Raw genomic sequence first — 14,651 nt, forward strand, 5'->3', positions numbered from 1 at the left:
AGGAGAGCGGCAGGGCGGCGCTGGGACCGTCACCAGCATCTGTTGAAAAAACAGGTGAACCCACCACACGTTTTATATTCAGGTTCAGCACCCAACTCGGTAGACACCTGGGAAGTCCCATCAGAGGCTGATCTACACTGGAAGCTTCTTCCTACAGCTACTGGGACAGGGGCTTTCTACCAACATCAAAAAGGTAGCAGCTCCTATGATCAATACCACACATTATTGTTAAATTCTTAGAATCTCTGAATACAATTTTCAAGTCTCTGGGCAGAAATCAAACTATAATCCACTGATCCATAAACAATCCCCTTCAAACTCCCAAATACACACACACACAGGCACACCCAGACACGCACACACGTGTCCACACCCGCACATGCCTTCTTGGGGCTTCCCATTCAATACGACAAACAAATGCCTGCCTCACTGAGGCTTACCAAGTTTATACTTTTATTATACTCTGAATAGAGATGATATTTAAAGAGCAAAGAAAATGACTATACAAAGGATTTATAGAACATTCATTTACATACGGGATATATTCTTTACAATATAAGAAAAGTAAAAATATCCACTACTAGGTAAGGCAGATAAGGAGACACGATGAGGTCTTTGATGCCGAGGATACACACGGAGACCCTTAAATGCGGTGTGACTTAACACAGTTATAGGTTAACACTGGAGGAATACAGCATAGGTTAATGAGCAGGTAAACAGGCCCTGGCTAGGACACCTGTGGGGTGCAGTCCTCGTGCATGCCCCAGGACAGTACCCCTGTGCCCACGCGCACCCCAGAAGCCAGATGCCTGGGGATGTTCCTTCCCCACCTGCCCCAGAGTCAGTGTTGGCGGTGGGGCTGCCTGAGGTCTGAGCACGAAGTTCATGGACTCGTCTTGTTCCATTTCATGCATATGTAACACACTGTCGTACCAGCTCCTCAGAAGACAGGGAATTGGCTTCCTTTCGTTCCACCTCAGAGGGAGCCATTTGCTGGGAGGACACCTGCTGATGCCCTTGACTACTGAGAGTAAAAGTCTCAGCTGCCAGTCGGTTTAAAAAGCAAATGTCGTGGCTTGCATGCTCTGGACGAGGACGGCCTCTGTGATTGGGGTCGTCGATGTCTCTCAGCCCCGCACCCCTCTCTTGCTCCGATTTCTACAGGAGCCCTCTCATCCTTCGTCAGAAGGATAAGGGACCTGGCCTGCGGTCCCTGGGTCAAATCTGGGGACAAGCATCTCAGGAGGAGGCCCCTCTGGGGGACAGCAGAAACCTCTGCTCCCCTTGGCTGAGTTCTGGCGTTAATGAAAAACGGAAATGCTAGACACCCCCAACCCCGGGTACCAAGGCATCAGGCCTCTGGAAGATGCCGGCACATTCTTCCTGCGTCAGGGAAGAGGGTCCGCGAGGACCAAGGCAAACATTTGGCACAGAAATGAGGCACTTGTGTTGGTGCATCAATAGGAGCTAAACAGTGGACCCACCCACCTGCTTTCACACACACACTCACACTCATACACACGTACGATGCCCACTGCGATTCGGCCAATCCCACCTCTGCTGTCGCCGAGTCTGTCTCTGCCCCACTTGAAAACAGAGAATCCACAAAGCACACTTCCAAACGCCAGTGTGGTGACCGCCACAGTGATTCCTGGTGTTTGAAGAGCTGGTGCTTGATCTGGGAAGCGGAGGACACGGGCAGTTCACGGGGGATGGAGAGCCATGGTGCAAGTGTCTTGGGTGATGGGGAAGGAGACCGGGGCCTCTTGCTCTGGGATCTTGCAGGACCATTGGCTTCTCCTCCCAAACCTCTGACCACTGGCGGATTCAGGTGGACAGACCACGGCTCTGCAATATGCACATCAGCGTAAGGAGCACAGCTGATTAGGTGGCTAAGGTGATGCAGAAGAGCCGAAAAACAGCGTGGGAGGACTGAGACCCCCCCCCTCATCCTCCCGGTGCTCGGAAGCCAGGACACACGGATCCCAACAGGAGCCAACAGGCGGGGTGGAGACAGACAAGTGCTCCCTCGGGTCCGTGGTCCTCGGGATGATCTCTCCCAGGCCCCCGGATGGCCGAGAACAGCGATGTGGAGGAGGGCTGAGTCTCCAAGTAAGCGGGTCCCACCCCTCAGGACATCCCCCCACCCAGCAAGGATGTATCCACAGCCTGGAAATGACACATGGATGGTCAAGCGCTCGGGAAGGCTGCTTGAGGCAAAGCCAGCTTTCCGCAGCCGCCCGCAGGCCACGACGGCCCAGGGAGCGGCCAGCAGAGTCCGCAGCACCCGTCTTGGTGCATCCGACACGGGGACAGATGCTCCTCCCAGAGCCCCGGCTCGGCAGGCGGCAGCATTTGGACACCAGTACAGCACAGCAATGGCAAACTGTTATCATAAATAACTTGGCGTTAAGTAAAATATAAATTACATGGAAATGGGGTTTTACTCCAGTCTTCTCACTTTCCCCTCTCACGGCCCAGGGTGCCATTCAGACGAGGTACGTGAGCAGAGGTGGGGAGCCGTCCCCACGCTCAGGCTCTGGCCTCACAGTGACCTCATGACCTCCCTCGTCCTCCCCGCCCATCACGTCGTCCCCTTGTCCGCGATGCCCCAGTGCCCCACGAGAGCCTGACCCGCATGAACCTTCATCCAACACGCTTCCCCTTCTCGGGTTAACCGGCACCTCCGTCGTGGGAGGACAGCGGCCCTGAGGTGCCCGCTGGACAGGAGCCCTCAGACATGGCAGTGGCGAGGCACCGCCGGTCACTCAGGGCCACTGAGGAGCGGGCCGGGCTCCCCTCCTTCCCACAAACACCAGAGTTCGCGGAACACGGGTCCCCACGTCTCCTTGCATGGTCCTTTCCTGCATGGGGACCGGGCGGGCACACCCGACGCCCAACTTCCTCCACCTGTAAAGCACTGGGCTACAGAAACGCGTCCGTGAGCAGTGGCTCTCAGCTAAGGCCAGCTGGTGGCAGGGTTGTTTGTCTGTAAGGTTGGAGGAGCCCCTTTCCCTCCTGGGCCTGGAACGTCAGGGTCACATAGGCCCTTCTGGAGTCTCCAGGATGTGGGGGCTCAAATCTTCTTAGGGGAGCCGATCATGACCTTGGACACGAAGTTGACGATGGCGCTGGCCGGCTGCTCGGGGTCATGCTCTGCAAACAGGTGGCACACGTTGTCTGTGGCGCTGCCCTGCTTCCGGGCCACAAACCCAAAGACTCTGCAAAAGGAAAGCCGGGTCAGAGTGCCAGCTGTGTCCTGTCCACACCACAGGATACAAACCTCCGCCTCCTGTCGCACCGCCGCCGCCCCTAACCTCTGCCTCTCCAAAATCTCAGGGGCCGAGTCCCCTGCCGGGCACCTCCAGACGCAGGTCTGCGTCCTCTCCGCCTCGCAGACCCTGCAGGGAGGATGCTGTGCCCAGACCTCACAAGGGAGGAACCTGAGGGGCAGGACCGAGGAGTGCCGGTCGCGGGTCTGGGACCTGAACCCAAGCCGCTGCTCCAACCAGGCCAGAACCCTCCAGGTCTGCCAGGAGGTCTCCTGAGCTCCACTCCCAAGTCTCTGGTGGAGAGGACCCTGGCTCTACCTCAGGAGCCGCCTACTCCCTGCTCACACCATCAGAGCAGACGGGCGCACAAAACTCCAGGTGCCAGCACCCCAGCCTCGGCTCCTGGGGTGCTGGGGGCTCTCCTTGGATGCCCACGATCCCACCCACTGAGGCCAGAGGATGGGAGGTTAAAAACATGCCAGGGGCTCCCTTCTCGGGTCTCATACCCCTGAGTTACAAACTACGTGCAGGTGAGGAAACTGTCTAAAAGCACAGAACAATCTAATATTTTTCTTAGAAGAACTGAAGCCTTTATCTGAATAAGCTTTCAGGAGCCGCAAACTGAACACAATAACTACCATTATCCAAACCCAAATCCCTGGACTTGGATGATGGTAGTTATCCCTTGTCTAAGGTCTTTCTTCTCCTTCTCAGAACGATGAAGAATTTTTCTGTATGAGCTGAGTGGTTTCCACACCATGGGAGGGACTGACTGACGGCACTCAAGTGACCCCCGCCCGGGGCCCCACACTCCACACGGCTGGGATCGCCGTGGGCCCTGTGAGCCAGGGCCGGGGCGGCCTGGGGGCACTGTCCCCCCCCCCCCAGGGGGCTCCTACCACTTTATCAGATGCCAAGACAAACGGCAAACGTGAAATTGGAATCCTAGGATTGGACCCCTGCAGTTAGACGTTTGTGGTAATCAAATTTAGGTGACGCAGAGGACGCCCACCTGTGGGAACGCAGACAGCTCTGGAGGGTTCCGAGGCCGCGTGGCCACCGCAGAGCCTGGGCCAGGGCAGAACCGTGCTCCCTCTGGGCTGGGAAACAGTGACGCCCACTGCACTCACGCAGCCCTCCCTTCCAACACCCCGGCCCCAGCGCTGCTGCAGACTGTACCCCTCCTCAATGGCCAGAAACGCTGTGCAATCTCTTCACGCTACTTATACCGTATTTTATGGGTCATATGTAAGTATTGCTCATTCAGAGAAGAGCAAGCAGAAAAGTTAGCCCTTCGCAGGCCCTTTCTGCATAAAGAGAACACTTTCATTTTTGTTTAACGCCAAACGCACTAACACAACATTGTAAATCTATATACTCCAATAAAAATTTTTTTAAAAAGGCCAAACCCAAACCCAAACCCATCAGCGTTATTTAATCATTTTCCTCTTTGGAAATCTGGGGCAGAATTCAGCTCTGGAGGCGAGCGTCTACTAAGAAAGAATGAAGACAGGCTGGCAACGTACCTTGAGCAAGGGCCGTCTGTGATCCACCTTGCAAATTACAGAATAAGAGAAGAGTCACGTTAATTTCTTCATTAACTTAAAAAGCAAAGGAAGCACATGCATTGCTTAGTACAGATACAGACGTCTTACTTCCTGTCTTGTGGATCCAACGCACAGAAGATCACGCTGCTCACGGGGTAGTGCCTCCGAAAGAAGAGCCTGCGGGGACACGGGAGAGGGACAGCCCATTACTGGGGTTCTGCAGTGACAACGCTGCCCTGGGCAGACCCCCATGACGAGGTTCGGGGGGGCAGAAGCCTATTTTATGCTTTTACTGGTGGTCTGGAGAGAAGAGCAGAGTGTACGTTTGTGAGAAATCAGCAGACCTACGAAGCTGGGCAGAGTGGCTCCGGGAAAAGTCGGCCCTAGGAAAGGAGCGCGTCTCGGGGTGAAGGGAAGCACCTTGCAGTGACACGGAGAAACTGCCAGCCGTGTGGAGGGCGGGATCACACTGAGTGAGGCCCAACCTTCCTGCCCTCATCCCAGGAAAACACCAACTGTCTACGGCCCTAGCAGCTGCCCGTGAAGAGGGCATCTGGTACAGACCACCACTCTCCCAGGACAGGAGCCAAGCCAGCCCCAACGAGGCGTCTGACGGCGTGTGGTAAACTGTCGAGGGCTGTGCACGTGAAACCTACTGGGAGGTGCTACTAACGCCGGGCCGGCACAGCCGCTGGGGGACCCACCAGAGGACTCCTCTGTCCTCGGTCCCGGCTCCTGTCACTTGTCCTTTGTTTCACTGCCAGCCCTCCCCGCTCCTCTGAGCATGGCCTACCCTGTGTGCCCCACTCCAGCTGGGCAAGCGCCCTCTCCTCTTGGGGGAGGTGGTATCCCCAGAGGCTGGTGGCTTTGATCTGGGCAAGGAGAAAGCTCATCAGGAGAAGGAAAGAAAGAGGCCAGCGTACGGGAGAGGCACAGGCAGAGCCGGGCATCTTTCAGCGGGGACACTGAGGACACAGCCTCTTTTGTCCAGCATCAGCCAGGCTGAATGCGCGTTCCGTCTCCCGCAACAGGGAAGATCCTGCGTGCCACGGACGCGGCCCACCCCCATGGTTTTATAAGGACACAGGGAAACTAGAGATACAGAAAAAGCACACAGGTAGCAGGAGAAAATAGAGAGGCTGTGAAGGAAGGAGCCGTGCTTTCTTGCCCGACCCCGTGTCCAAGCTTCAGCTGAGCCGTACCGGCACCTGCCCGTGGATATCTCATTCAAGTCACTGACATCCCAAGACGGTTACCTCAGTGCAGCCTGAGAGGTGAGGAAACCGAGGGCATGGCATGAGGAACGTGCCACGGTGGCCCGTCGGGTAAAGCGCGGGGGGCAAGGACCCCAATCTGAGCGGCAGAACCCACGCTCCACCTGACACTCCACACCCGCTTCATCCTGAGAGCAGTGGGCGGGAGCTCTGGTTCAGGGACCCTCCCAAGCCCGGGACTAGCTCTGGAGCAGGGGCCGCGCCAGGAAGAGGTCCAGGGCGCCGGGGTGAGCACTGCCCCACCGGCTGGTGCGGAGACTGGCCGCCTGCCCCTTGAAGCTCCAGCCATCACTCTGCTTTGAGGGCCGCTGACCTGGCTTCCTCGTTAATCACAGCAGGCTGTTTCCATAACAAATAAATAATAACTGCCTCTGAAATGCCTTGGATCCTGAGGTCAAAGTCTCTGCTCGTGGGAGGAACACGCTTGCCTTTGTTCCATCCACGCACCTGACCCTGCTCTGTGCTCACCTGGAAACTGAAACAGCATCTACTGTCTAGATGTTCAAATGTTGTTAACTAAGATATAACAATATATAATATCTAGATAATAGTTAATAATTAACATTAATTATTCTTATATACATTATTATTATTATGTAATAATTAACATTATCTAGATACTGAAATAATATCTATCAAGGTCACACTCTCACCTGAAACGGGATGACCAACAATACAGAAGCAAAGATGAGTGGATTCTATCATAGTCTCTGAGTGTTTTTACAGAAATGACAAAAGATTTTTGCATTTGCAAATTACACACACACACACGTGTGTGTGTGTGTGTGTGTGTGTAAGAGATACTCAAAGATCCATGTATCTTTTTTAAAATTTTACTGACTTCTAAAAAAACAGCATTTGGGCCTAATGTCAATAGTTTATACGTGTCTCTGGGGACATACAGGACATCAGGGCCAAGCACAGATTCACTGGATCATTGATTCGTTCCAGGACCGCTGAGCTTTGCCGGGGTGACCACCGCACGTCCAGGGGCCTGGGCAGAGCTGGTGGACGGTCTCACCCCAGGTGGGGTCAGAAGCCCCCGCCCGCCGCACAGCCCGGCCACCAGGCACACTCACTTCCTCTGGTTGTCCGTCAGGGTGATGCCCTGGGCCGACACCTTGAAATGCACGACCGTGGACAAAGGAGGCGGCTCCTGGACCAGGGTGATGCTCAGGGCCTTCTGGATGGCTTGGTGGCCCGTGAGGGACTCCATCTCCACGGAGTTCAGGTACCACACGTTGCAAGCTGGAAGACGCAGAGGGAAGCGGCGTTAACGCGTCTGCCAGACACGAGGGCCCTGGGGTTTATGAACAACATGCACATATGTGTGGCCAGGTATGTCTGAGGCAAACGCCCTTTACCCCTAATTCCAAAGGTGTGGAGTGACCCAGAGATGCACACGCCCCGAGGCCAATGCGGAGAATAACACCCCGTCCTGCACCCCCCGGAAACACACAACCCTCCCCACCCCCCACCAACCCCCCCCCCCCGCCCCCGCACTGGAGCCAAGGAAACTCCTCCCACTGGCCCAGGATGCGTTTCCACCCCTGCGGCATTATTTACACCTGGTGTCCCAAGGGTGGGCTGGAGGCACCTTCTCAGTCTCAGTGTGGGTCTGGGTGGGATAAGAACACAACCACACCTGCAGTTCCAAGGAAGCGTCCCCAGAGGGGAGCCTGCAGCCTGGAACCCCAAATAGCCACCCTGCACGGAGTTCTGGAAGCAGCAGACATCCAGAAAGAGCTGCTGAGAACGAATGACTAGCAGTGACTCAGAACACAGTCTGCGTGCAAAGAGTTGGGATGGCTTGTCCTATCCACACGCTGCCAAGGGGGGCTGGGGGTTTGTCCACCGCCATCTCCCCTTGGGGGAAGCAAACAGCTGAGTGTGAACGAGACTTTGGAAACAGACTGATGGCCCTTTGAGCCTGGATCCCTGCAGCTCAAGCAGAAGCTAACGTGGGACTTCGAGGCGTGTGACATCTGTGTGACTGTGGGACACTCAGACTCTCCCTCAAGTTCAGTCCTGCAGGAGCTGTGGCTTTGCCTGGCCACCCACCAAGGACGTGTCCCCCCAGGAACAGAGCCGCTCTTGTTCCCCGCTCTGCCGGATGCAGCCTCTGCAAGTGAGCGGGGGCTGTCTTAACTCCATCTCTGAAGGCCTCTAGATTTTCACTAAACAGAAAAGAAAAAGCTTCCCCTCGACTGGAGCGATAAGACGAGCGCTGTGCCCTCGCCTGCACCATTTTCCTTGGGAGAGTCTCCCGGAGGCCCAGCCTCGGACCGGCTCCACCTCCACCCCCACTTCTGAGACCCAGTAGCACTCACACTTGCTGGCAGGTGTGCTGCCACAGGTGGGTTAAGAAGAACGGAAATAACGTGCAATGTCCCTGGTGTCAAGATGCAGGGCCGCTTATGAGCTGCTAGCCCTCTGTTCTCTCCACGGCCAAGGCGACAACCCACAGCTACTTTTTAAGAAGGTGAGAAGGTTTGAGGATTCGGAAACTTCCACTTCAGCGAACACACGATGATGGAGAAAGAAAGCAAGGCCTGGGGTTCGTGTAACAAATTCATCAGAAAAACGAGGCCCCTCCCTTTACCCTGGATGGGGGCGTCAGAAGCGGGCAGGCCGGAGCCCCGCTGACCTGAGCCGGGAACAGCTACAATCCTTTGATTTGCCGGAAGAGGCCTGAGTGGAAAGGCTGAGTCTTGAGGTAAGGTGGGAGATACCAGAGAACCGCCCAAGAAGCAAGCAGCCCCAAAGACGGGTGACGGTATCTCCTGGAGTGTCAACTTCACACGGCTCCCAACGCGCCCAGGAGAAAGATCGAGATGTGCTGGAAACGCCAGACTTCCCCAAACGCATGTTAACTGAGAGTTTCATCCCAGACACCAACTTCCCTCTATAAAGTTTACTGAACAAGTCACTTCTACTCTCTGAAAAAGAGCTTGGTATTTCACTCCTGTAATTATTAAAATGACATTGTGCCATTAAGCAAAATCTTCAAAGAAGTTGCCAAACACAATGATTTTCATTTCTCCGAGCTCCACCTAACGTGGCTCATTCATTAGGACACTTATTCTGTGTCAGGCCTCGACTGAACATCTGAGACAGACTATCTCATCGCATCTGCACCAGGGTCCTACGAGGAAGATTCTGTTATCAGCCCCAGTTTACAGATGAGGAAACTGAAGTGTAGAGAAATACGCCAGAAGCCTGGCAACTCCCCAGGGGCTTGCTGTGATACCCAACCTTCGTGCTGGCTCCTGCAGTGCTCAGGGAGGACCACCGGGTACCAGGCGCCAGGTAGAGAACACGGGCTCAGGAAGAAATTTCGCGTAACATTCCTGAGGATGAGATGTGATTTTTTTTTTTTTTTTTTTGAGCTGTGAATTTTACTTCAAGACATTCCTCAGCCATAATGATGCCCGTCAGCAACCCCGTGTGATTGTCCTGACACAGTGGCATCTTTTGAGCCACTGTCCCTCCTGCACATTTTGAGAGGCAGGGAGAAATCAGAGAGCCCTCCCTGAACGGCTGAGTTGCCGTGGCCACTGCTGCCCTCTCGGCACCCTCTTGTTCCAGCCGGCGGCACTGCCCCATCTGAGGGCGCCAGGCAATGAGACACTCCAGGAAACTGCAGGGCCGGAGGCTGACCTGCACTTCAGCTCCTGTCTGAACTTGAGGGGTCTACTTGTGTCGTGCTGGGAAAGAGAGTGAGTTGGCAAAAGTCTTTAAAATGGCAGTTGCCCAAAGCTTTGATGAAATCAGGTGCTTTTATGAAATGCTCACGTCAACCAGGACAGCCCTTCTGGAAGATGATTCGGCATTATTTATCAGGAGGGTCAGAAGACCTGCCTGCACTCGGTAACCTGGAGGTCCCGCTCCGAGAGGCCTGAGACAGGAAATATTCCATAACCAGCTGAGACAGCTAACCTAGAGGTGAAGATATTTGAGCCCCATAATCATTTGGTGGGAAGTTAGTTGGGAACAAACTATGTCCAAAAGGAGGGGAATGGTTAAATCAGCCCCTCAATGGAATACCAACTAACCAGCAAATGGTAATCACGAACCCTGCATAGCAACATGGAAAAATGTTAGCGGTTTCTGGGAAAAGCAGAATAAAACTATCTGTGCCACGATGAGACCTATACGATAAAAGGCGTGTGTGCCTACGAACAGTTGGAGGTGTGCCTGGAAAATTTAAGGCGGTTTGATTTTAGGACGGTGACTATTCTGCCTTTGATTTCATTAGTATCACTATAATGATACTCATGCAGTTACAAAACAGAAAAAAGAAAATTGTGATCTAGTCACAATGAAATCCCAGAAAATTGTTGTCCCTCCTCGGAGCGGAGAGGGGAGCCCTCCCTTCTCCCAGGCACGTCTCGGGCAGCTCTGCTGAGCATACGCCAGCCCCTTCCCTCCCCAGCAGGGGACAGATGGGCCTGCTGTGCTCGTCCCCCGGGGCCTGGCCCGACACGTCCAATTCCACCTGAGGGTGCGTAGCTGTGGTATGATGTTGAACGGGAAAGCGCCCGGCAAACCCGCGGCGGAAAGCAGAACTGTTAAGGTCCCAGGTTCTCGCCCAGTCCTACCACTGCCAGAGATTCAGGGTCTGAAGGCCACAATCCAAACTCAGAGAAAGGAAGTCATGCAGGAAGGTAGCCTTCCAAGTGCTGTCTGTGGTACTGAGAAGTTAGAAGCACGCTAACCGGGCAACCGTAAGGGGTGGAATCAGCCGGTGGATGGTTCCTCGGCCACTGAAAGTGAGACCTAGGCTGTGTTTGCAAAAAACATGGGTAAACCCCTTATGCTAAGGGGGAAAAGGAAAACAGTCAGTGGTTGTACCTGGGTGACAGGTCTGTGAGGAATTCATTTCTCCCTTGCTTTTCTGTGTCTTCCTTTTTTTTTTAAACTGGAAGCATTCCTATTACTTTTATAAAGAAAACATCCTTTATGGTACGGTACGTTAAAGACACAGCCCTAACGTTTATGGGATATCGGGAGGGGTTGTCGTGCCAGGGCCTTCAGCTGCATTCCACGGCTTCAACAGAACCAATTAAGAGCTGACACTGAAAACATAAACAGCAATTCTTTTAGAAACTGGAGCCACTCATAACGGCCTCGGTATCAGATGAAAAGGGATTAAACTGAAGAGAACTGAAAGTCTGTGCCGCTTGCTGGTAGCTGCCCAACTCTGCAGACACCCCTGCGTGTCAGTTCCTCGCCTCCACACAGAGGAAACGGGCCAGGGAATCTCGAGGAGCCCTTGCAGGGCCAGGGGTCTGGGATTCTAAGTGAATTCAGACAACAAATGAAACTTCGTGTAAGGGGAAAAAGCACCACTCAGTTTCCTTAAGGTGATCAGGGACCGGACAGGCTGATCACCTTCCCACCACGGTCACTCTGCACTTTGTTAACCAGCAGCTAGGACCCAGAACTCTCTGCAGCATCCTTCCTCTTCCAGCTGCGTATCTGTGTCCTGACTCGATTCCTTCCTTGCCTTGTCAGCCGTGAAGGTAGCTGGATGGAAATGTAAACCTTTTGATGCGTTTTAGAAACAAGAGATTTTTAAAAGGACATAAGCTCAAGGCAGTCATAATTTAACCCCCATACATAAATGCCCAAGCAGAGGATTAAATAAGACCTCCAGCTTCTGCGTGAAGTCCTGTCCCTGGGAGGCTCACCCGTTAGAAAAGCAAAGTATTCAGAGCTACTGATACGCGCCACAGATTATTTGAAAAGATGATAGAGTGTAACTAAAAATTATAAGCCAGAGCAGAAGAAAAAGCTTTAATATCTAAAAATAAAGGCTATCATAGTTCCTTATTATGATCAACTAATTCACTGATTCATTTACTAATTCAACATGTATTGGGAAAATTAGATAACAATGAAGCTTAAGGAGAAACATGAAATGCTGCTTGTGATGAGATGATAGTGAACCAAAGTGCAGAACCCAGAGGCGTATGTGCCCCAGTGCTAACTGCCTGGGGTGGGTGAGCAGGGCTGTAACCCTGAGACACCAGGTGGTGCCCCGATGGAGGCCCAGGCTCTGCCAGCCTCACAGGGCACGTACCCTGGCAGGGTTGGCTGCCATCATTCTGGAGCACTTTTCTTGAATGAGGTTGATACATGAGTTGCAATTTAAAAATCATTAATGACATGTTTTTAAAATTTTAAATACATGTTTTAAAAGGTGCAGTTGAAACAAACATGTCAATCGGAGCAGACCTGATTTCACAGCCCACCTCCAAGGTCAAGTGCGTGGGTGAGCAGTTCACCAGCTAGACCTGCGGCAAAGTCCAGCATGTTCCCCGCAACTTTGCTGGGACCCAGAGACATGGGGACAAAGTTGCTGCTTTAACGTAAGGTAGCAATGAGCCCTAGTGGGCTCCAGGGACCCCCTGAAACAACCCGGGGGCTGTGAGCTCATGGTCTTCGGCGTGGGGACACTGCCTCACAAAGTTGCCGTGGGACCAGCCCTTTCAATCGTGTCTACGAAGGAAAAGGATGAGGCCACCTCACAGCAAAGGCCACTCGTCTTGGGCCAATAAAAGCGTTTTTACACGAAAGTAGAGCGGCAGGAACACAACCACAGCTTACATGACCACGTTACAGTTCCCAAGGCATTTTCAACATCCTATTCATCTGGTCCTGCAGCCACTGTGTCGGGGAGATATTATTATGATTATGTTGAGGTCCGCACGGCTAAGTGACCTGCCGGAGGTTGAGCCCCAAGTGGCAGGGCCTAGACTGGAACCCAGACTGGATACAGGCAGATGCTTCCTTTTGAGGCTTCAAGTTCTAGCACGCTTGCTATTTTGGACAAGCTCCTGTCACCTTTGTTCTGGCCACGGATAACTTATCCTTTAAGGATAGTCTATGAAGAGTTCAACACTAAAAAAAAAATTCCTTTTGAAAACAGAGAGATTTTACTTTAGCTGGGTAATAGAGTCAGTGATGTATAGTTTTACAGAGAAAAACTGCACAGACGAATAATGCAAATTGTACAGAGGAAGCAGCAAGAAAATACCGGTATCTGCATATTCCCTCATTATGGAGTGACAGCTATAAAGTACTCTACAGACATGAGGCGCAGATAGAAGTGTGTCTAGTCAGTCCCCCCGCAGACTCAGAGACTCTCTCTCCAACATTTCTGAGAGTAAATGTTTACCTTGAATGAAAGACCTCCAGTGGGGGAACTCAAGGTTTGGAGTCAGTGGGCCCCATAATTCTCTCCAGCTGTGTCCCTCCCTCACAGCTACACACACACAAGAGCCCTGTGGTCTCTGGCTCGTCCACAACCCTCTTAAGCTGGGGTCACTAGGACTGCATCTAAGGTTGCAAAAATGACCCGACCTGAAACTAATAAGCTATTACAGCAAGGTTGCAGGATACAAAGTGAATACACACGTCAATCGCTTCCCTATATAACAGCAGAGAACAAGTGGAATTTGGAGTTAAAAACACAATCCCATTTATATTAGCACCCCCACAATGAAATACTTAGGTATGAATCTAATACAACATGTATAAGATCTATATGAGGAAAACTACAAAACTCCCACTAATAAAATCAAAGAAGTAAATAAACTAAATATTCCACATTCATGAATAGGAAGACTCAATATATAATTATGATGTCAGTTCTTCCCAACTTGATCTGTAGATTCAATGACATCTCAATCCAAATTCCAGCAACTTACTTTGTGGATATCAACAAACTAACTCTGAAGTTTATATGGGGAGCAAAAGACCCAGGACAGCCAACACGATATTGAAGGAGAAGAACCAAGTCAGAAGACTGATACTACTTGACTTCAAGACTTACTATAAAGGGACAGTAATCAAGACAGTGTGGTACTGGTGAAATAATAGACAAATAGATGAATGGAACAGAATAGAAAGCCCAGAAATAGACCCATATAAACAGTCAATTGATCTTTGACAAAGGAACAAAGGAGATACAGTATTGCAGAAATAGTCTTTTCCACAAATGGTGCGGGAACAACTGGACATCCACGTGTGAAAAAAACTAGACACAGACCTTAAACCCGTCACAAAAATTAACTCAAAATAGAATGGATATAAAAGTGAAATGCAAAACTATAAAACTCTTAGGAAAAAATGTAGATGACCTTGGGTTTGCTGATAACTTTTTAGATACAATACAAAAGACATGATCCATGAAAGGAAGTATTGATAAACTGGATTTCATTAAAATAAAAAATCTTTTGCTCTGAGAGACACTGTCAAGAGAATGAGAAGACAAGCCGCATCCTGGGAGAAAGTATTTGCAAAAGACAAATCTCACAAAGAACTGTTATCCAAAATATACAAAGACCTCTTAAAATTTAACAAGAAGAAAACAAACAACCCTATTAAAAAATGGACAACCTTAACAGACACCTTACCAAAGAAGATATGCATATGGCAAACAAGCACATGAAAAGATGCTCCACGTCATATGTCATCAGGAAAGTGCAAATTAAAACAACAAGATAGGGGCTTCCCTGGTGGCTCAGTGGTTGAGAATCCGCCTACCAATG

The 14,651-nt window shown here is 51.6% G+C and overlaps 1 protein-coding gene across 9 annotated transcripts in view; it reads right to left on the reverse strand.

The window, feature by feature from the left end:
- Positions 1-436: 436 nt before the first annotated feature.
- TNS3 (tensin 3) overlaps positions 437-14,651 on the reverse strand; it is a 237,493-nt gene continuing 223,278 nt past the window's right edge. For all 9 annotated transcript variants that reach the window (XM_059934302.1, XM_059934295.1, XM_059934298.1 and 6 more), the window contains 4 exons: positions 7,173-7,341; positions 4,928-4,996; positions 4,799-4,825; positions 437-3,221 (listed from right to left, as the gene is read on the reverse strand). In XM_059934302.1, coding sequence (XP_059790285.1) covers positions 3,077-3,221; positions 4,799-4,825; positions 4,928-4,996; positions 7,173-7,341 — 410 coding nt within the window. In that variant the 3' untranslated portion in view covers positions 437-3,076. The remainder of the gene's footprint in view (positions 3,222-4,798; positions 4,826-4,927; positions 4,997-7,172; positions 7,342-14,651) is intronic.

Source organism: Balaenoptera ricei, chromosome 9 (assembly GCF_028023285.1).
Source record: "Balaenoptera ricei isolate mBalRic1 chromosome 9, mBalRic1.hap2, whole genome shotgun sequence".
In the NCBI taxonomy this organism is placed as follows: Eukaryota; Metazoa; Chordata; class Mammalia; order Artiodactyla; family Balaenopteridae; genus Balaenoptera; species Balaenoptera ricei.